The sequence below is a fragment of the Heloderma suspectum genome, chromosome 1 (genome assembly GCF_057233095.1).
Source record: "Heloderma suspectum isolate Gila_16-S chromosome 1, 16-S_ref, whole genome shotgun sequence".
Lineage (NCBI taxonomy): Eukaryota > Metazoa > Chordata > Lepidosauria > Squamata > Helodermatidae > Heloderma > Heloderma suspectum.
Genome location: NC_139458.1, coordinates 315,502,519 through 315,525,215, shown reverse-complemented (window position 1 = coordinate 315,525,215; position 22,697 = coordinate 315,502,519). Strand labels below are relative to the sequence as shown.

Genomic DNA, 22,697 nt, shown 5'->3' with positions numbered 1-22,697 from the left:
TAATGCAAAATTGGGATTCTAATTTGAGAAGAATCTCCAGTTTCATTATAAAACTTTACACAAAACTGTAGTGAGCATGAGACTGATTATTTGATGGGATACCAGGGACTTGTTTTACCCATTCTTAGGCACCGTTAGCTTTTTGTGGGTACAGCTAAATAATAATTAAAGATTTTATTTTCCAGACTATGTTTAAACTGACTTTTACCTGTTTGTGTGAGGTTTTGAATCATTGTGTATTCAGCTCTTTACTTCAAGGTGTTTCCCTCCTTTTCCTTGTCCTATTTAATTTTCGCAGATGCTTTTGCCAGAAGCTATTGAGAGAGAAAATAATAAAATGTATGAAGAAGTAAAGATCCCTCATAGTGAGCCGATGCCTACTGGTTTTGAAGAAAAACCAGTTTATATTAAGAATCTAGATGAGGTGAGGAATTTAACTTTTGATTTGTGCTATAGCAATGTCTGCATGTTAATGTTCTCCAGTACCAATATTGAAGCAGCTGTGTGTATGTGAGAAAGAAAAAGATACATTCTATTTTTATAGTTCAATAATTATATAGGGTTGGATCCAAAAGCCACCTTGCACAAGCAAAGTGGCACACCAATCTCCCTCCCACACTGTTGTCCCTCAATAGCGGATTTTGCAGAGAGCTGTAGTGGGAAGTCTGTGTTACAAACTGTGGGCACCATCCAGCCGAAGTTCACTTCAGGTGTCTGATTTCAGAGAGGCATGTGAGAGAGAAGTTTGTGGTAACATTGTTGGGCCTTAAAAGTGCTCCACTTTGGTTGGACAGTGTCCAGTAACTGGCAAAAGAATGTAAGTTTTGGATGTGTACTGTGGAACAAAAAGTAAGATGGGGGCCACTCAGGATTCCTGGAATGGTATCAGTTACCAGATACTCTAGGGGCACTATTGAACTACATCAGAAGCAGAGGTTTGTCACATGAAGTCACAAGCATGGATATAGCATGTAGACACACATACATATATGTGCTGTCTTCTCTGTGGTGAGAATATAGCACTGTTCAAAAAATGTAATATGCATACAGTTGGATAACTTTCCATGGGCTAAATGTTTTTTTTTAAATCTATTTTTATTTTATTTTTATAAATGAAACAAACACTACCAACAATATAATCAAAATCTTCAGTTTCTAACATTACCATATTCTAAGAAAAAGGAAAAAAGGGAGGATAGCAAAAGAAAGAAAAGAAAAAAAAAGAATTATATTAAACTTCAATATGAACAAACCAAATATCCAAACGGTCTTATCGCACAGGAATAGAAGCAAACAGTCCATTTCCATTGGCCATAAATTACCATTCAGTTAATGCAATAATAAACATTAATAATAATAAACATTAAAGGTTTAGCCAGCAAGGAATAGTAATAATAATAATCCCATAATGATATTAATAATAATATTAATAAAAAGGGGAGAGAGAGAAAAAGTTTAAGAAAAGAATAAAAACAGGAACAAATCATTTGTATATTTTAAGTAATATCATATCTAAAAAGATATTTATATGTGTACACACGCATACACACATAAATATGCACTTTATTACAATATAACATAAAAAAGGAGAAAGAAGAAAAAAATATGCAAACATTTATTCTGGCATATTGCCTAGACATCTTATCAGCTAAAGCCCAAACAACACTTCAAAAGAACAGTAAAAATGGCCAAGTTCCAACTCCGGAGGCTGAGAGAGTTGGCTCTCTTATTTTAGTTTTAATACCAATTAAAAATGATTCTGCAGCATTAGGATCCAAAAGTCTTTTCATCTGGCCTTCAAAAAGAATACAAAATGTAGCCGGATATTTAATATGATATTGCAGGTTAATTTGCTTTGCAAAACTTCTTGCCTTGGTGAATTGCCTTCTTCCGTCAGTGAGTTCTTTAGTATAATCAGAAAAGAGCACAATCTTGTCATTTGCTGGTCCCCACTGGAGCTCACTTCGTTCTCTTGCCAAACGCATAAGATAATTTTTTGTGGAGACTCGTGAAAATTGAACAATAACAGTCCCAAAAGTCCCTTTAGTGCCACATATTGAACCAGGAACACGATATGCATGCTCAATATCAAGTAAAAAATCAGATGGTAAAGCAAATAGCTCATGCAAAAGTTTATCCATAAATTCAGCCAGACCTATATCAGTAGCCACGTCTTTAATACCAAGGATACATAGATTTGCTCTGCGTGTGAAGGCCTCCAGTTGAGAAATTCGAGCAGACAAAATATTGTGAGACATTTCAATGGCCGTTTCATGAGCAGTAACCCGATCTTAAGAGCATTAACCTGTGCTTCCATCTTTTGAAAAGAGATATTAATTAAATCCACAGCCCCCTGAAGGGCAGTAATTGAGTCCTGAATTGTTTCAAGTTTCTTTGACTGCTCTGGTAGCTGAGAAGACATAGTTTTTATCAAAGCAAGCAACTCCTCTTCATCTCCAGCATTTCTAGAAACCTTTGCTGAGGGAGCAATTGAGGGGGTAGGTGGCATTCTCAAGCCTTTCCCTTTTTCCTTTGGTACTGCCATCCTCCACTTTCAAAAGCACAACAAGCAAGTATAATTGCAGAAACAAAAAAAACAAAGACTTGCACTAATTTAATTACAGGTCCTCAGATACTGCTGGTAGTTTAAATTCAGAAATGCTATTTGAAGCCGTTTGTCCTTATGTCCCCTAATTGCTTAGGAGTTTCAAACAGCGTTCAGTAGATGACACTCCGGCGTCTAATCTTAGATTTCAGCCCCTCTGTTTCTTCACAGAAGCAGCTGTTCTTCCAAGATTTCATCCAGATGGTATTGTAGCTTCCCCTTTTAATTCAAGGGGAAGATAAAAAGGTTTCTCAACCTTTTCCCAGCTGTTTGAGATAAGCAACCTGCGGAACTCCGCAAGTCACTGCCGGACGCCATGGCTCCAACCGGATGTCTCCCCCTATGGGCTAAATGTTTTGAAACCTTGGTTTGTTAAACAGATACTTTCTCTGATCATACACTTTTCAAAATACGTATTTCTAAAACTTTAAGCAATGTTTTTAGTTCCATAACTCTGAAAAAGGATTTTGAAGTGAATTTTCTTCACTTCAAAAAGTTGCATCGCAAACTGACATTGAAATGATACATTTTATGGCTGCTGTGGCTCAGTTTTTCTCAGCTGAGCTGTCAAATGCTTCATAAATATAGGCAATAGGTATTGTCAGGCAAGACTGGAAGAATATGCTCAGATTCTAATTTTAGCTGTCTTCTGCTTGAAAGAGGACTTTGAAAACATCAAACTAACGTTAGACTTAAGTGTTTAAACACTGGTGGCAGTGCATTTTATACCTACTGCCTAGGTGTTTGTTACTTACTCATCTGTAGGCTGCTTCACACAGACCCTTTTCCTACACAAATAATACACAGGGAGAGAAGGTAAGCATCATCTTATGGACAATACAGCATGAGTATTTATTTTTTCATTACATGAGTTGGAGTAGCGTTGCACAAATTGTCTCCATATCAGAAAAAACAATTGTGTGAAACAGTCCTACATAGGAACAAAATTGTATAATATTCCTTTGTGCTAAATACTGAGGGGTGGGGAGGTGGGCAGCACTACCATTAGTACATTAAATCAATGCATCTTGATCAAGCCAGGGTAATACAGATGCAGTGACATATTTGCTATGTGGTGCTTGCAATTTCTTAAGCTGCTACTATTGCAGTTTTGTGGAGGGATGCTATTATTAAGCTTGTCCTAAAGGAGGAGAATAGAATCTCCAGTTTCACATCAGGCACCATACGGAGAGTCTCCCAGCTTCTGAATGCAGAAATACAGTACCAGATACCTTGCTCTTTCAACATGGAGTTCTTGGGCCTGCAGGGAACGGCAAACCCTCCTTCTGCACACACATAGCTCTTGCAGGATGTGGCCCTTTGTGTTAATACTAGAAGCTATGGGCGAGGTTCTCTCAAAACTGAGCCCTTTAAAAATTGATTTCAGTGGGAGAGTGAAGCACAGGTTAAAACTTCTCCATTGTAATCGGTGGGATTTAAAGCTGCCTAATTTGGGCTGGACTTTGGTCCTGTGTCTTCAACTGGCTAAAGAAAATCATTCAGTTGAATGTGACTTTGCTGAAAGCGTTCCTGAAGCTTGCGAAGTGTATTCATTGTTAAATGTATTTGTATGATTAATAATACAGAGTGTACTAGTGGGAGGGATCCAGAAGGCCGTTTCACAATTAGCCCCTCCTGCTGATTCTGTTGCACAAGCAGGACCCGCTGCTTGCACAATGGAGATTTAACGCTTCCTATAAGAAGCCTCAAAACGAGTGGAAATGCTTATTTCTGGATCCGGACAGGTTGGCGGAGCTCCCTCATGCCAGCTCCGCTGACCTGCCCTGTTCTAGAAACAAGCGTTTCTGCTTGTTTCTGGTTGCTCCCAGAAGTGCTAAATCTCTGTCGCACAAGTGGTATGTCTTGCAGAACGGAATTGGCAGGGGCCCGGCTCCCTGTTGGATACTGCCCATAACGTTTAACTATATTTAAAAAGTTTAGAGGAGGAGTTTTCCACTAACTTGGGGTGAATAGCAATTTACCTTTGAGCAGATGAATGGTGATGCCTCTCCTTCTTTCTGCTGCTGACTTCCACTGTTTTCACTGCAGTGCTGTTTCTGAGTCCAAAAAGGCATTGCGGTGCACTTCTGATATGAAAAATGCGTAGTGTATAGAATTACTTTTATTTTCCTCTTCTAGCTCTTTTAAAACCAGGAGGGATAGCCAGGATTAGTTAACTGCCTGGTGTTCTTTTTCAGCCAGTGCAAAGCCCTGCAGAGCATTCTCCTGGGCTGGGCAGACTGCTGTGGGCCTCTCAGGCCTCCCGCTCCTGCCGGGCCTCGCTCTTTGTTATTGGGAAGTATGACGTTGTCGTAGTGCCACCAAGTTGCTAGCAGGCACGAGAGGGAAATCGCAGGAAGTGCTGGGTTGGAATGGAAGCCAGCAAGCCTGGGAAAGTTGAGCAACCACCTCAGACATGAAACTGTTTACATCTACAATACAAAGTGCAAAAATCTCTTCTTTTTCCATAAGGTTAAAGAAACACCTAACATATCCATGTTGCTGATGAACAGCTCCAGCTTTTTACCTAAAGTGGGTGGCCGTGATAGAATTTATTTCTTTATTTCATGTCATTTCCATTTTTTTCCGCTTACTGTAATTAATTAATGGTCTAAATAAAGTACATATTTTTCTTTTGTGTAATGGTTGAGAGTGATTACAAAAGCAGTACCCCCATTTCCTTTCTGTAATTTTTTCTTGCTTTTATAGTTATACTCAATAAGCAGGGTTGGCTGAAGGTAGACATACTAATGTATCAATGTTACTTTTGACATCATTCTTCAGAATATTTGACTGTTCCAGGTTCATGCCAAGGATGAACTTAATCATTAATTTTTCAAATATTTTAGAAAAGCTTTACAATTCTGATTTCTTTTAAAGAATATCCTTGCATGTGTGGCCATGGGTAACACACAGCCAAAAAAAGAGACTATTCATTTTTTTTTGGTTACAGGTCAAATCTATAAAACAAGTTCGCTTGTTATAATGCAACAAATACAGTACATACAAAACTGACACAGCACAAATGGAAATACAATACAAAGCTAATAAAATACAATAAAATAGAGGAGCTAAAACCAGCCAAGGAATAAAAGAAGTTAAAACCAGCAACATGGAATTTTATACATTTCTTCTAATTTCATAAATACTTCATTAACAGAAATCCTTACCACCTCTTCTCGAGGGCAGGAGGGGTGTGTGTGTGTGTGTGTGTGTGTGTGTGGTGCTGTGGAAAAATTCCTGAGCTTGAATGAGCACAATAACACTTGGTGTGGTTGGACTACCAGATTTGGTGTTAACTTCTGTATTTTAGTAATCCTTTTACATACAAATATTTCTTGTCTGGATGGTGAGTGGGGTGGGCGTGGATTGCCATTTGACTTGGCACTTGTTTATTTATAATTATTATAAAGAAATTGATTTTTTAAATGTTATTTATGTGTCTTAAGAGCTGTTTGGACAGCATAAAATGCACCATTAATAACCTTCAGTCTTGCTCAGATATTCTCAGGTAGTATGGAAATTTATCTTTTTTAAAAAATGGGTCTTTCTCTTACTAGACACATTTAGGCCATGTATCAGATTTTATTTTTATTTCTTTAAAAAACACTGTGCAAGCATTCTTATTAAGTTGATTATCTTCTAAAGCAAACCTCCCAATTATCTGATTGCTAGCAAGGTGTTTGGCTGCAACTAGCTGTGCTTACTTTGGCAACTGGACTTTACTGCTAGATTAGACTCTACAACAGGACCACTTGCATTTTTAGTGTGGATTCATAAAACCGCTCTCGGCACAGTGGCTTTAAATATGGAACCTTCAGCCATGCACTGACCTGCTTTTGACAATCGTATCTCTGCTTATGTAATGGAGATATGCATGAGCCTTTTTCTCAGACACATGGGTCCTTCACTCCTCCCTTCATCGTAAGTTGCAATTAAACTAGGAAGTCTCTAATTAAAAGAAGTCTGTAATTAACTGGGATACTATGATTACCAGCTTTGGAGCAAGCCAGGATCTTAACCCAGCTTCAAATTGCGATTTGAGCCCCTGGCTTGTTACTGAAGCTGGTAACTATAGTTTTCCAGGATCTTACAAAAGGGAAAATTATGGTTAATCAAAGACTCCCTGGTTTAATTGCAGCTTGCCACATTTATTGAAATCAGTTGGCTTAAATGTGCTTAATTCAGTGTTGGTCTTTGGCACACATAATCAATAATCAATAATAATAATAATAGTAATGTTATTTATTAGAATTTCTTGGTCACCTTTATTTTTAAAAAGAATGAAGGCAACTTAAAAATAAAATAAAATATACAAAATATAAAGTAGCTGAAAAGGATTTCCATTAAAAATGCCAAGACATCATACTGGGACAGATGGTAGGAGTTGTATAGGGCTTTATATGTTAAAACCCCAACCTTGAATTGTGCTTGGATATTCTGAACATAAATGACTCTGAACAGTGTTGGAGTCACAGCTTTGGTTCCCCTGAGCAGAGATAGTTCAGTGAAATACTCGAACTTTTCAAAGGTGCCATGGATCTTTCCTTTTCTTGCAAGAATTTTCCTGAAAGGAAATGACATTTTTCTGTTATGAGACACGTTCTCTACCCTAGCATACTTCAACACCAATTTGTAACAGTATAATTTATTAGGTCTCATGTGTGTTTGTTTAGGAAATCTTTTAGACATACTGCCTTTGCATGACAATGTACAGAAACAGTACGTAAGATAAGCAATATATGAAATAATCAGAAACACCCACATTACACTCCTTAAAACAAGTAGTAAAACTTCATCAGGATACAACATTTAATAAAATGCAGATCAAAATAAAAGCATCTTAAGACTTCTCTTAAAATCCAACAGTGATGGGGCCATTTATACTTCCTGTGGAGGGCATTGTACAAGTGTGGTACCATTACTGAAAAGGTCCTATCCTTGGTGCCTGTCTACCCCTAACCGTTTTTGTTGACAAGATGGAGAATAGGACCTCAAAGCTGATCTTAGAACTCAGGCAGGCTCATAAAGGGTTCAGGAAGTCCCAAACCATTTAGAGCTTTAAAGGCCAAAACCAGCACTTTAAATTTAAGGCTAGAAACAGACAGCTGTAATGTTTTCTGTTTGCCCCCCCCCCCCAAACATTCATTTTGTTGGTTATTAACAGTTTATTAGATTTTTTTCATGTTCCAATAAAATAAAAACGGTAAATTCCCCCCCTCCCGGCCACTCCTGCCCCCATTCCCTCCCCTTTAAGTTTCCCCTTCATATCATCCTGTATTTAAAGAGCAAACGCTTCATGTCTGTAAGTAAAATCATTAAGCAAAACAGGAGAGTGGAGGCGTGGATTTCAAATATAGAAGAGCAGGCAAAGCATGTAGAGGCTAACCTGCAACACTGAGAGTAACAAGGAGTGTCTGCCTTGCAAGGCACTGTCAGATCTAGAGGATCCCAGCAGACAAAATAATCTGTGGCTAGTAAGTATTGATGAGTGGGCTGAGGGGCAAGATACTATTGCCTTTGTCAAGGCCCCCAAAGCATTCTTGCTGCCACATTCTATACCAAATGATGTTTCCAAGTCATCTTTAAAGGCAGCCCTGTATTGAGCATGTTACAGTAATCTAGCCTGTTGACTCTTGAATCTAATGATTCAAGATTCTGTCTTGGATCTAAAGGAACAGGGTTGCACACTGACCTTTGTTGTTTGCGGAGTAATAGTTCTTTATGTTCCTCCACCCACCTCCCCTAAACTCTGCATTAGAATTTTGAGGATGTTTGTATATTATATTCAGTCAAGGTACTTTGTTGGTGGGATAAATTAAAATATTACCGGAAATGGGATCGGTCATATATTTTACCTCATGCTGTGATGCTTATATCTACATGGAAATTATGCCCAAAGATAAATGAAATCAATGTTAAATTGCCTCTCCGAGTATTTGAAGGTTTTAAAACATCATTTAAAAATTACAGTAAAATTCAACAAACTGGTAGAACACTCTAGCCATTTTTAGTGCTTTTACCCCCCTTTTCATCTGATAATGCTTCTGTTCATTCGTTTCATTCATTTATTTCATTTTGTATTGCCCTATAGCCAAAGTTCTTTGGACAGTTTACAAAAATTACAAAACATAATATAAAAACTTTAACATACAAAATTTTAAAACAATTTAAAATAGCTAAAAACAGTTACAATGAAATACTGGGACTTGGTTAAACAACTGACATTAAAATACTATCATATACCATCAAATGCTTGGGAGTAGAGGACAGTCTGAATCTAGCACTGAAAAGATGGCAGTGTTGGCGCCAGGCAGACCCCAGTGAGGAGATCATTCCACAGTCGGGGGGCTACCATTGAGAAGGCCTGTCGTTTGTTGCCACCCTCTGCGCCTCCATCAGAGGAGGGACTCAGAGATGGGGCTCAGTGTTGACTATAGTGTACAGGTAGGTTCATGCTGGGAGAGGTACTCCCATCAGGTATTGCAATCCTGAGCTGTGTAAGGCTTTATAGGTCAAAACCAGCAACTCGGATCGGGCTTGGAGCCAGCGCAAGTGAGCCAGAATCGGTGTTATATGCCAGGACCTCCTATTCCCTTCTAGGAATCTAGCTGCCATATTTTGCACAGAGGATCTAACATAAGATCAATTAAAAATGCATATAAAAAAGAAAGTGAAATGTGCGTATGATCTTTGTGTTTGATATTATTTAACACTAATATATCCATCCCCAAGAAAAAGAAATGCAAGAAAGCCAAGTGGCTGTCTGATGAGGCTTTACAAGTAGCTGAGGAAAGAAGGGAAGCAAAAAGCAAGGGAGAAAGGGGAAGATATATCCAACTGAATGCAGAGTTCCAGAGAATAGCAAGGAGAGACAAGAAGGCCTTCTTAAATGAACAATGCAAGGAAATCGAGGAAAACAACAGAATGGGAAAGACTAGAGATCTCTTCAAGAAAATTGGAGATCTCAAGGGAACGTTTTGTGCAAAGACGGGCATGATAAAGGACAAAGAAGGCAGGGACCTCACAGAAGCAGATGAGATTAAGAAGAGGTGGAAAGAATACACAGAAGAACTATACAGGAAAGATCTTAATGTCCTTGATAGCCATGATAGTAATGTCCTTGATAGCCATGATAGTGCGGTCACTGAACTTGAGCCGGACATCCTCGAGAGTGAAGTCAAGTGGGCCTTAGGAAGCATTAGTAACAACAAAGCTAGCGGAGATGACAGTATTCCAGCTGAGCTATTTAAAATCCTAAAAGATGATGCTGTTAAAGTGCTGCATTCAATATGCCAACAAATTTGGAACACTCGGCAATGGCCGCAAGACTGGAAAAGGTCAGTTTACATTCCAAAGAAGGGCAACGCCAAAGAGTGTTCAAACTACCACACAATTGCGCTCATTTCACATGCTAGCAAGGTGATGCTCAAAATCCTACAAGCTAGGCTTCAGCAGTATGCGAACCGAGAACTACCGGAAGTACAAGCTGGGTTTCGAAGAGGCAGAGGAACTAGAGATCAAATCGCCAACATTCGCTGCATCATGGAGAAAGCAAGAGAATTCCAGAAAAACTTCTATTTCTGCTTCATTGACTACGCTAAAGCCTTTGATTGTGTGGATCTCAACAAACTGTGGCAAATTCTGAAAGTGATGGGAGTACCAGACCACCTTACCTGTCTCCTGAGAAACCTGTACGAGGGTCAAGAAGCAACAGTAAGAACCGGACATGGAACAAACGAGTGGTTCAAAATTGGGAAAGGAGTACGACAAGGCTGCATATTGTCACCCTGCTTATTTAACTTATATGCAGGGTACATCATGAGAAATGCCGTGTTGGATGAATCAGAGGTTGGAATTAAGATTCCTGGGAGAATTATCAACAACCTCCGATATGCAGACGATACCACCCTAATGGCAGAAAGTGAAGAGGATCTCAAGAGCCTCTTGTTGAGGGTGAAAGAGGAGAGTGCAAAAGCTGGTTTGAAACTCAACATTACAAAAACTAAGATCATGTCATCTGGCCCTATCACTTCCTGGCTTATAGAAGGGGAAGAAATGGAAGCAGTGACAGATTTTACTTTCTTGGGCTCCAAGATCACCGCAGACGGTGACTGTAGCCATGAAATTAAAAGACACTTGCTCCTTGGGAGGAAAGCTATGGCAAACCTAGACAGCATAGTAAGAAGCAGAGACATCACCTTGCTGACAAAGGTCCGTCTAATCAAAGCTATGGTTTTCCCAGTAGTAATGTATGGCTGTGAGAGCTGGACTATAAGAAAGGCTGAGCGCCGAAGAATTGATGCTTTCGAACTGTGGTGCTGGAGAAGACTCTTACGAGTCCCCTGGACTGCAAGGAGATCAAATCAGTCAATCCTAAAGGAAATCAACCCTGAGTGCTCATTGGAAGGACAGATACTGAAGCTGAAGCTCAAATATTTTGGCCACCTAATGCGAAGAGAAAACTCTCTGGAAAAGACCCTGATGCTGGGAAAGACTGAAGGCAAAAGGAGAAGGGGACGGCAGAGGATGAGATGGCTAGATAGCATCACCGATGCAATGAATATGAACCTGAGCACACTCCGGGAGAGTGCGCAGGACAGGAAGGCCTGGCGTGCTATGGTCCATGGGGTCACGAAGAGTCGGACACGACTGAATGACTGAACAACAACACTAATATAACACCTACATTTTTCTAAGAGCAGTATAGATATTAAGTGATGACAGTTCTTACCTGCAGGCTCACAGTCTAATAGACATGATACAAAAGGGAAAATGAACCAACGAAACGAAGGCCAAGCACTGAAGCAGCTGCACCTTCACTGATGGATGGGGCCAGGTTGGTCTCCCCCTTGCCATGAAGTTCTTCCTGAGAGGCAAGGGGTGCAGCCTGCCAGTGGCCCCGGTTCTCCTAGCCAGTGGCAGAGGCCAGAGGGGCCTCCTTTCAGCTCTGCAGTTTAAATAGCCTCTTCTTAAAGAGGTAGCAGACAACAGCACTTCACTTGCCTGGTTGCTGCTGCTTCTCTTCAACAAGTGCAGCTGCTGTTTTGGGGAGGGGCCGGCCCAGCTCATAAAGCAGCAGCAGTGGGGTCGGTGGGGGTGGCAATTTGACTCACTCACTGCTGCTTCCTCACAGGGGATTTTAGTAGAACATCCAGAGAAGAAATGGGATGCTAAGATTTTTGCTTCAAACTACCTGATGGGCACGTACAGAAGCCAGCTTCTGTGTCCACATCCCAAGCTGTGTGGGAAATGGCGTATGAGATTTTTTTTCCAGGTCAGTCGAGGCCTATGCATGGGTTGCCCTTTCAAACAGTGGATTTGGGCTCCTCCTCCCCCGCTCCCTTCCAAACAGCTGTCTTGCAGGATTTCAGGCCTTTAAAAAATGGCCCTTGCTCATCCACCTGGAGCGGCTGCATATGCACGTTGTTGGCATGGTCCCACTGTCGCTCTGCCAGCATCATCTGCAGTTGTGCAGCAAGATACGTTAACTGCCTCCTAAACAATGGCCTTTTAAGAATTGAGTGGTGGGTTGGTAGTTCATATTGAGTATCAGTATACCTTCAATAGCTGTCTGCCAGGAATATATACATGAATTGTATGGAGGCCTCTAGAGAGAATTCCTTGCAGCAAATAAAAGTACACCAAGTGTTGGTGCCTGTGTAGGATTTCCTTCTGTGTTTTATTTAAGAAATGTATTCGTTTAATAGTCTTAAAAAAAATGTCAGGCATATTAATTGGGGCTTGGTAGTGGGACCCAGGTGTTAGGAATCACTTGGGTTGATTTTAATCACGGTATTAATTACCAGGCAGAAAGCCTCAATTCACATTATTGATTTTAATCAACTGTTTCTATTTGTACATGGGTTAGTCACTACAGGTGCATTCCATGGTTTATTGTTCAGCTGAATAAGGCTTCTGCATTCTGTTTGTTATTCCTGTGTTGGTGTAACAAAATCTACAGCCGTGGAAGAGTAGCACTAAACATTTATTTTAAAACTTTTCAGCTCAGAACATAATGTTGGCCGATCAAGCCATAGGCAATTCAGAGACATAATTGGCTACGGGATATGCAGCATGTAAGCCTGGGGAATCCAGGGTCCAAGCCAGGGTGCCTGAAGTCATGTTATTGCTAAAGTTTATGTGGGAAAGTGGGGAGAGCCCTTGAAGTAGTAATGAGGTACTGAGTTGTAGCTGGGAAGCTGTCCTGAAGGGTTGGTTCTGTGTATCAGGGAAGTATAATTTGGAACTTGTTCAAGACCAGCTTTACTTGACAGACCATATATACTTTTTTTTTTAGAGGGCACTTAATCACAGCCAGTAATTGTAAGGATTTTGGGATCGTGATTTATTTAAGCCCCAGTCAAACCAGATTTGAGGATTGCTAAAGTGAAACGGAGTCACAGATGTGTCATATTGATTACTCAATATCATTTTATTGATTACTCAAAGGTGATAAATGGATGCAGAAAGAGTATGGAAAAATAGCTCACACATCCCTTCAGCTAATCAAAGCAGGCCTTCATCACAGCTGGCTGTGTACTGGGGTCCCCACAGTACACAAGACCCCACCCCATGGACCAGCAGATTTCTCCAGGCTGGTAGTGCATGTTTTCCTCTTTGGAGCAAGACCAAAGAGCAAAACCAGCCTGCTGGATTTTATAGATGTCTTTCCTAAGTTTCATAGCTTGTCATGAGAAAATCACCCCCTTCTCAGGAGAAGGGTGGGGTGGGGGTGTCTTTTGCTTCTCACAAGAGAGAACAACATCCTCATCTCAAAGGAAAAGATCACTTCACATAGGCCAAACAATTGTGGCTGTACTTGTTTGGTACCCATTATCTCATGTGAGAGGCCTACTAAAAGCTGCCCATTATAGAGGCCAACTTTGTCTCTCAAATCTGCCCACTATATTAGGATATACAGGTCTCTATACATTTACAAATAGCATATCGGACACTATGTCAGTTCAAACCTGACTTGTCACCAAGCCAAACTACTACAGTAATCAATGTTCCTTGAGGTACCCAGGACAATCCCATAGATGCTCAAAGTTACTGGGCATATCCAGTGTATTTTCCCACAAGTAAGCGTGGAATGAAAAACAGGTATGCATTCAGAATGAAATTCTTGGAGCTCAGGTATAGCTGTAAAAGCAAGTGTCTATGAAATCACCAGGGTTAGCCCAGTAGGTGACCTCAATTCATTTTTGTTCCGCTACGCTCCTAATGTGTCTTTGTCAAGAGTAAGAGACAAATTCTACAGCCCTCTCAGTTGTTTCACAGAATAAAATACTTAGCATGTGTCTACTCATATGACTTAAGAATGCGTATATAGAAATTTCACATGAAAGTCTTTTACACAATATTGTATTATAGGTTCAATAAGGGGTTCAATAAGCTAGGGGCAGGTTCACTTGCTACAAGCTGCATGAGGAGCTAGACATGGGTGGAGGCTCCCTTGTTGTAGAAGCATGAGAGCAGTCTGCACATTAGCCCAGTTTTCAAAATCAGCCCATGCGTTACTTTAGGGTTCTTTAACCCTCCAACAAGCCATACCGTCCAGCTTCAGACAACATGACAAGCTGCACTCCGGGCAGAGACTTCAAATCCTGCCTGGCATGCACTGCAGCTTAAGCAATCCACCGTGGCTTGTTTAAGCGGTGGCAGTTGTGCAAACCATGTCAACAGCTGGGTTTACACAACATGACAACCCACACTCAAGGTTGAGTGTGGGTTGTTGTTGAACCATGAGTTGTCATTGAACCATGGGTTGTTGTGTTGTGCTTTTTAACCACAACCCACAAACAGAACCCATGGGTTGTTGTTGGGTTGTGAACTCTGGGTTGTTTGTGGTTAACAAGCCATGGTGTGTTAGTGCAGCTGGGTTTACATGATGCAACAACCCACAGCTCAACAACAAGTCACGGTTCAATGACAACCCATACGCAACCTTGAGTGTGGGTTGTCATATTGTGTGAGGCCTGTAAGTGGCTGGGTTTGGATGACATGCCACAGCTCATTGTGGGTTATTTAACCCACAATGAGCTGCAGCGCCCATGGGTACCATATTCCATAAGGAACCCCACTCAGGGGTTGTTGTTTCATGCGAACCCAGCAAGCATGGGTTATGCAAGGCATAATCCTAAAATAGACCATGGGTTCTGCAAGGGTTGTTTAATCCTCACATAAACCATGCTCACTAGGTCTGCATGATACGACAACCGCTGAGTAGGGGTTGAATATTCAAAATGATGGCTGGATAAGCTGCAGCCTCACCATGGATTAAATAACCCATGGTGGGTTGTCACGTTGTGCAAATAGCCCCTCACAGTGGAGCTCTTCACACACCACGCTAACCCACACTCAGTGGTTGAGTATGGGTTGTTGTTGAACTGTGGGTTGTTAGTTGAACATGGGTTAGTGTGTTGTCTGAACCCAGGACATTTTCCACAGGGTGGCTTGTTAACCATGTGGTGTGGCTTGTTAACCACCCTGAACAACCCAGCAACAAACCTTGGGTTCTCAAGGTTGCTTGTTTGAGGAAAAATAAGCCATACTGCATGTTAGCAAACCACCCTGCGGAAAATGTCCTGGGTTCAGACAATACACAAACCCATGGTTCAACAAACAACCCACAGTTCAACAACAACCCACACTCAAGCACTGTATGTGGGTTAGCGTGCTGTGTGAACAGTCCCAGTGTGGAACATCTGCTCCTATACGAAGGGTTTACTCCATAAAAATGTGGAGCACTTTGGATTAAATACATATGTTTTAGCCTTTGCAGAGTTTAATTAGATTTTTAATATGCTCTAGTTTAAAAGCATCTATACTTCATTTTTTTATTTTTAAAAACAAATATCTGTTATCAAATGTAGATGTAAACAGTGTTTGTTTTTATAAAGGCAAGTATTGTGTAATTTCTCCTTCAGGAAACTTGGGTCGGCTTTTATCCATATAATTACTAGGAAACAACTAGTATTTGAACACTGTTATTAACGAGAGTTAAGTTTTTGTTTGGCATGCATGGTGAAAGTTACACAGAAAAGATATTCTAATTATTATAAACGATTTACATATTAAAGACCTGCTGTGGATAAGAGTAATGAAATGCTATCCTTTTGTTACAGACATTAACAGCCCATACACTGTGTGCCCTAGAAATTTGTTGACAATAATTATTAGGAAAACCGTTCTTTCCTCTAGAGCAGCCTGTGATGTTTGATAATATTTTTAGGCACTTTGAAAGTTTGTTTGTTGGAATGTTAGGAAGTATAAAATGTAACTACTTTAAATAGTGAAGTTAGGCTAACTTAACTTACTTAAATAAAGCAGCAACCCAACTTCACTGTGTGTTCCCATCCAAATAGAGGGCAGGCGAACCCGGAGCATGGTAGTATCATGTCTCATGTTTTGAAGTATTTGGACATTACAGGAGAGAGAGGAAGAGACGTGGGCTTCTTGCATTCAGTGGCAGCCACGTGACTCCTGTAATGTCTAGTTCCAACCAGAGTGCTACTTCACATTACGTTAGAAGGGCACACGTTAAAGATTTCAAGCGTACCCAGTTTATCCTAAAATAGGACTTTGCCTGGTGCCCAAAAGATGCATCGAAGAAGGTGCCAGGTGTTCCGGAGCAGGGATAGTACCACCAAAAAGGCCCTATCGCCTGAAGGCTCCTCCAACAACAAGCCTGCCTTCATTACACTGTAGAAAATTCCCATTGCAATAATGTAGTGCAGGTATGTTGTGGAAACACACAATGGTTATATGTACCTGAATTCTTTATAGTGCTATCTTTCCAAAATGCCTGAAGGTCCTTAAGAAAATGCAAGCCAGCGAAGCTTACCAGCTTCTGGGAAACTCCACTGCTAAATTGGTAAGGGAGCAGTTGCAGCTCCCTGTAGTTAGAAATGGTGTATAAATAGTATCATTTTACCTACCATAAGTTAGGTTGGTTTCCTGTAATGTGTGTTTCAGAATCATGTAATAAATATCAGTAGACTGAAACTTTAGGCTGCTAAAAGTATCCATTTAGGATTTTTTAAAAACAAATTATTTTGACAAATACTAACTTTCAGCCCAGTTCTAAATATGCTTACTAAGAGAGGTCTCCCACCGAGTTTGGTACGATTTATTTCCTAGTACGTATGTTTGTAGTCTTAACACTGATCTAATATGTTCAATTTTATTGCTTATATTTAAAACACCTAAAATGTTCTTAGAGCTGTACCAATTATTTTTAAAAAGCCAAGACTGTCCCTGGGAATCTAACAGACACAAATCAAAAGGAACAAGGAGGAAAGAGGAAAGTAAGCAAACTCAGGTTCTTGTTCTTAAAGTTACATAACTGATTGTGATCAGCTGGAATAGCACTGAGAAGGGCATTCTTGGAGAGGAGGAGTCAGAATGGCAGGTGGGCTTTATTTTAGAATATTTATATACTGCTTCCCATTTTTAAAATCCTGAAACAGTTTACAACAAATTATAAAATGATACATCATTATAAAAGCACAGCAACAACAAGTTAATGGTTGGAAAAAGCTAGGGTAAACAGGTACATTTTTAGGAATTGTCAAAAGCACAAGATGGGTGGTTCCTGACATATCGCAAAAGGGAGATCATTCCAGAGGGAGGGGGCCACCACAGAGAAGGTTGGTAGCCATGTTGCTGCCAGGTAGGACTCCACAGGGTGTGGCATGGACAGCAAGGCCTCCCCTGAGGATCATAGTGGTCTAATGGGTCTATATAGAATCATAGAATAGTAGGGTTGGAAGGGGCCTATAAGACCATCGAGTCCCAAGTCCCTGCTCAATGCAGGAATTTAAGTCAAAGCATCCCTGATGGCTGTCCAGCTTCATCTTGAATGCCTCCAGTGTGGGAGAGCCCACCACCTCCCTAGGTCATTGGTTCCATTGTCGTATTGCTCTAACAGTCAGGAAGTTTTTCCTGATGTTCAGCTGGAATCTGGCTTCCTGTAACTTGAGCCCATGATTCCGTGTCCTGCACGCTGGGATGATCGAGAAGAGATCCTGGCCTTCCTCTCTGTGACAGCCTTTCAAGTACTTGAAGAGCACCATCATATCTCCCCTCAGTCTTCTCTTCTCAAGGCTAAACATGCCCAGTTACTTCAGTCTCTCTTCTTAGGGCTTTGTTTCCAGTCCCCTGATCATCTTTATTGCCCTCCTCTGAACACTCTCCAGCTTGTCTGCATCCTTCTTAAAGTGTGGCACCCAGAACTGGACACAGTATTCAAGATGAGGCCTAACCAGTGCTGAGTAGAGGGGAACTAGTACTTCCTGGGATTTGGAAGTGATGCTTCTATGAATGCAGCCCAAAAGAGCATTTGCCTTTTTTGCAGCCGCATCACATTGTTGGCTCATATTCAGCTTGTGATATGCAACAATTCCAAGATCCTTCTTGCTTGTCATGTTGTTGAGCCACGTATCCCCCATCTTGTAACTGTGCCTTTGGTTTCTTTTTCCTAGGTGCAGAACTTGGCATTTATCCCTATTAAATGTCATTCTGTTGTTTTCTGCCCAGCACTCCATCCTATCAAGATCACTTTGAATTCTGTTTCTGTCTTCCAAAGTATTAGCTATCCCACCCAATTTTGTGTCATCTGCACATTTGATCAGCATTCCCTGCACCTCCTCCTCCAAGTCATTAACAAAAATGTTGAAGAGCACTGGACCCAGGACTGACCCCTGCAGTACCCCTCTCGTTACCTCTCCCTAGTTTGACAAGATCCCATTGATAAGCACACTTTGAGTCCAGTTCTGTAGCCAGCTGTGGATCCACTTGATAATTGTTTCATCTAGCCCACTTTGAGCTAGTTTGCTCATCAGGATATCGTGGGGCACTTTGTCGAAAGCTTTGCTGAAGTCGAGGTATATTATATCCACGGCATTCCCACAGTCCACAAGGGAGGATACCTGATCAGAAAATGAGATCAGATTCATCTGACAGGATTTGTTCTTGACAAATCCATGTTGACTTCGAGTAATCACTGCATTGCTTTCAAGGTGCTCACAGATGGATTGCTTTATCATCTGCTCCAGAATTTTCGCAGGGATTGATGTCAGACTGACTGGTCTGTAGTTCCCAGGTTCCTCCTTTTTGCCCTTTTTGAAGATAGGGACAACATTAGCCCTCCTCCAGTCATCTGGCACTTCACCCATCCTTCATGATTTCTCAAAGATAATAGAAAGTGGTTCTGAGAGCTCTTCTGCCAGTTCCTTTATTATTCTAGGATGCAGTTCATCTGGCCCTGTAGATTTGAACTCATTCAAAGTAATTAGGTGCTCCTTGACCATATTCCTATTGATCTCAACCAGCAATCCTGCCCCTTCAGCCTGTACTTTGCCTTTGCCAAGGGACCCTCTTTCGAGAGAAGACTGAGCCAAAGTAGCAATTGAGAACTTCTGCCTTTTTTTGGTCATCTGTTATCATTTTGCCATCCTTATTTAACAGTTGAACCACCATTTCTTTCCTCTGTCTTTTACTATGCATGTATCTGAAGAAAGCCTTTTTGTTGTTTTTAGCATCCCTTGCTAACCTCAGCTCGTTCTCAGCTTTAGCCTTCCTGACGCCATCCCTGCAATTCTGTGCTACCTGCCTGTACTCGTCCTTTGTAGCTTGGCCTTCCTTCCACTTCCTGTATGTGTCCTTTTTTGTTTTCCGGTCATCTCTAAGCTTTTTGTGAAGCCACATTGGCTTCTTCTGTTGTCTTCCACCTTTTTTTCTGGTTGGAATTGTTTGTAATTGTGCCTGTAGAATTTCCTTTTTTTAAAAAAACTCCCACCCATCTTGGACTCCTTTTCTCATTAGAGCCGCTTGTCATGGGACCTTACTTATCATTGGTCTGAGTTTATTAAAATTAGTTTTCTTAAAATCCAGGGTACTCGTTTGGCTAAACTCAGTTTTGCTTCCTTTAGAACTAAGAACATACAGTAAGTATAACATGGTCACTTTCCCCCAGGGTTCCCCGTAACTGCTACTTTATCCACTAAATCATCTCTGCTGGTTAAGATCAAGTCAAGGATAGCTGTTCCTCTAGCCAATCCACATCATGCTTCCTTGAAACATTGGCAGTACTTTTCAAAAGTTTCATCCTTGTCTTCTCCTTGATTGGGTGGCCGGTAGTAGACTCTGACCACCATGTTCCTTTTATTCTTTGCTCCATTTATTTTAACCTAGATGCTCTCGATGGGGCTACAAAGCTCATCCTCCTGTATTTCTGTGCAGATATATGTATTTTTAACATATAGTGCGACTCCACCCCCCTTTCTGTTCCTTCTCTTCTTGTTGAACAAGTTATATCCTTCAATTGCAGTATTCCAGTCATGAGAGTTAGCCCACCAAGTCTCAGTTACACCTACCAAGTCATAATTTCCCTCCTGTATTAAGAGTTCAAGTTCATTCTGTTTGTTTCCCATACTCTGAGCATTAGTATATAGACATCGAAGACCATGTGTGTTATAGTCTGGCTTTCTTCCTATGTTTTTTGAAGACTATTATTGGGCACTATTAGAGTTGTTCTCTCTGTTGTGGTGCATGAGCCTTCATCCAGTGTTACCCCCAACTTTACATTTCCCTCCCCTGTAGGATTCAGTTTCTGAACTTCTGATGAAGTTCTTCATGCTGTGGCCAAACACATTCTTCCTAGCCCTTGTGAGGCACAACCCATCACTTGCCAGCAGTCCATCTTCCAGGAAGTATAGCCCATGGTCCCAGAATCTAAATCTCTCGCATCAGCACCACCTTCACAGCCAGTCATTCACCCGGAATATTTTTCTTTCCCTTTCTATCCCTCTTCAAACTACTGGAAGGATGAATGAGAAAATTCTCTGGGCCCCAAAGTTCTTGAGTTTCCTTCCCAAAGCTTCAAAGTCTGATGTGATTTCTTCATAGCTCCGCTTGGCAGTATCATTTGTTCCCACATGAATGAGAACAAAGGGATGCATGTCAGTGGGCTTTATGAGTGCAGGCAACCCTTCAGTCACGTCTCTAAACTGTCCTCCCAGGAGACAGCATACCTGGTAAGTCTCTGGGTCTTCGTGACATACTTGGGTTTTGATCCCAGCAACGAGTCTCCCATTATTACTACTCTTCTCTTCTTGTTGTTGTAGGCCTTGGTTTCATTGCCTCTGCTTGACTGACCTTCAGCCTCTTGCTTGCTCTCATGTGGGTTCCCCTGTAATTCTTCCTCTGCACGCTGGCCTCCAGTCTCATCCTCAAATACCTGGAAACGGTTCCATAGCTCCACTGCTTCCACTGGTGCTGAGTAGATTCTAATTCTTCTGCTCCTAACTGTCACCCTTTTCCTAGGAGTATACACTACTTCATTTTTCCTCGCCTCAGCATTTTCCCCTTCTGCCTCAGCTTGCTGTTGCTTTTCTAGCTCCTGTACTTTACTTTGCTGCTGTAGTTCCACCATTCTGTCTGAGAATTATTCGCCTTCTCTTATTCCCTTGAGGTTCGACACTCACCGCTCCAGTCCTTTTACTTTTTCTTCCAACAGTGTAATCAATTCTGACTTGGATTCCTGCATTCTGACTTGGATTCCTGCATTGAGCAGGGGGTTGTACTCAATGGCCTTGTGGGCCCCTTCCAACTCTACTATTCTATGATTCTATGAATTGCACTTGTTGCATGTGTAGGCCATGTTGGTCTCAAGCAAGAAAACAAACATAGCACACACCTTTCAGGTCATCACCACTGGAGAGTCTTTTCCCTCCATAGTCTCTATTCCCTTTGTTTCCAGCTTTCTGATGGTACTGGAATAGCCTGTGCTTTGTCCTCTATTCACTGGAGGTTAACAACAGAGTCTCACTGGTATAGAAGTGAGTGTTACAAGAAAAAGAAATTAAAACAAACAAACAAAAATGTTTCCTCCCCCTTGCCCTCCCCTGCCAAACTTCCATTTGCTGTCTCTGTTCATTCGCTCTCTGGGAGCTTGCTTGCTTGTATAGCCCCTAGACCAGCTGGGGCAGCTTCCTCTGCTCTGCTCAGTTAGGAGTCAGGAAACAGAAACTCCCCACCCACACAGCAGCTGAGAGTAATCAGACCACGCCCCTTCAGTGCCAGCTGTCAGGACATGCCCCTTCAATTGGAGCTCTCAGGAGCACATGGAGAACACATGGCAGCTCAGAATAAAAAGTCCTTGGGCTTACTCCAGCCCACTCACCGTTTTGCCTTTGTCTCTTCTTCCACTGCAACTCCCCTGCCAAACTTCTGTTTGCTGTCCCTGTTCGCTCACTCCGATCGCTCACTCTCTGGGAGCTTGCTTGCTTGCTTGTATAGCCCCTGGACCAGCTGGGGCAGCTTCCTCTGCTCTGCTCAGTTAGGAGTCAGGAAACTGAACATATAGGGGGAGTGTACTTTCAGGTAATCTGGTCCTATGTTTAGGGCTTTATATGTCATTAATAATACCTTGAACATGGCTTGGAAGTAAACTGGCAGCCAGTGCAGCTCTTTCAGCACAAGTGTTATGTGCGCATGGTTATGCACTCCCAACAGCCTTGTTGCAGCATTCTGTACTAGCTGCATCTTCCAAACCAGCCTCAAGGGCAGCCTCACCTGGAGACCATGAGAGTAGTCCAGTCTCAATGTCACCAATGCATGGATCACAGTGGTTAAGGTGTCCCTGTCGGGGAATGGGTATAGTTGGGATATCAGCCAAATTTGGTAAAAAGTGTTCCATGCCATAGAAGTCACTTGGGCTTCTAATAATGATGATGAATCTAGGAGCACCCATAAACTGTGAGCTCATATGTTCTTTCCCTTCTCCAAAACACAGCCAAGTAGAAATGGCTGCTCATTGAAAGTTCATCTGTTTCCAAGGGTGGGGAGGGTTACTAACGTTGCATTGGAGGTCTCAACAAAGCAACCTTAGATCTGTAACCAACCCGTGTGTGTGTGTGTGTGTGTGTGTGTGTGTGTGTGTGAGAGAGAGAGAGAGAGAGAGAGAGAGAGAGAGATCAGATTGGTTAGTCATGGAATTTGCGTTTTGTGATGTAATTATAGCTAACTAGGAATGTGGGGGGACACTTGCTAAAAAGGTGTGTGTGTCTTGTGAAACTGCACGTCT

The 22,697-nt window shown here is 41.5% G+C and overlaps 1 protein-coding gene across 11 annotated transcripts in view; it reads left to right on the top strand.

Annotated features, from left to right (window-relative positions):
- ASCC3 (activating signal cointegrator 1 complex subunit 3) overlaps positions 1-22,697 on the top strand; it is a 325,230-nt gene that overhangs the window by 42,708 nt on the left and 259,825 nt on the right. For 10 of the 11 annotated variants that reach the window (XR_014786638.1, XR_014786639.1, XR_014786640.1 and 7 more), the window contains one exon: positions 299-424. The exons of the other annotated variant lie outside the window; for it this stretch is intronic. Coding sequence is in view for 6 of the 10 variants with exons in the window: in XM_084827184.1 (XP_084683310.1) it covers positions 299-424 (126 nt within the window). In the remaining 4 variants the exon portion in view is untranslated. The remainder of the gene's footprint in view (positions 1-298; positions 425-22,697) is intronic. 11 annotated transcript variants of the gene reach the window in all.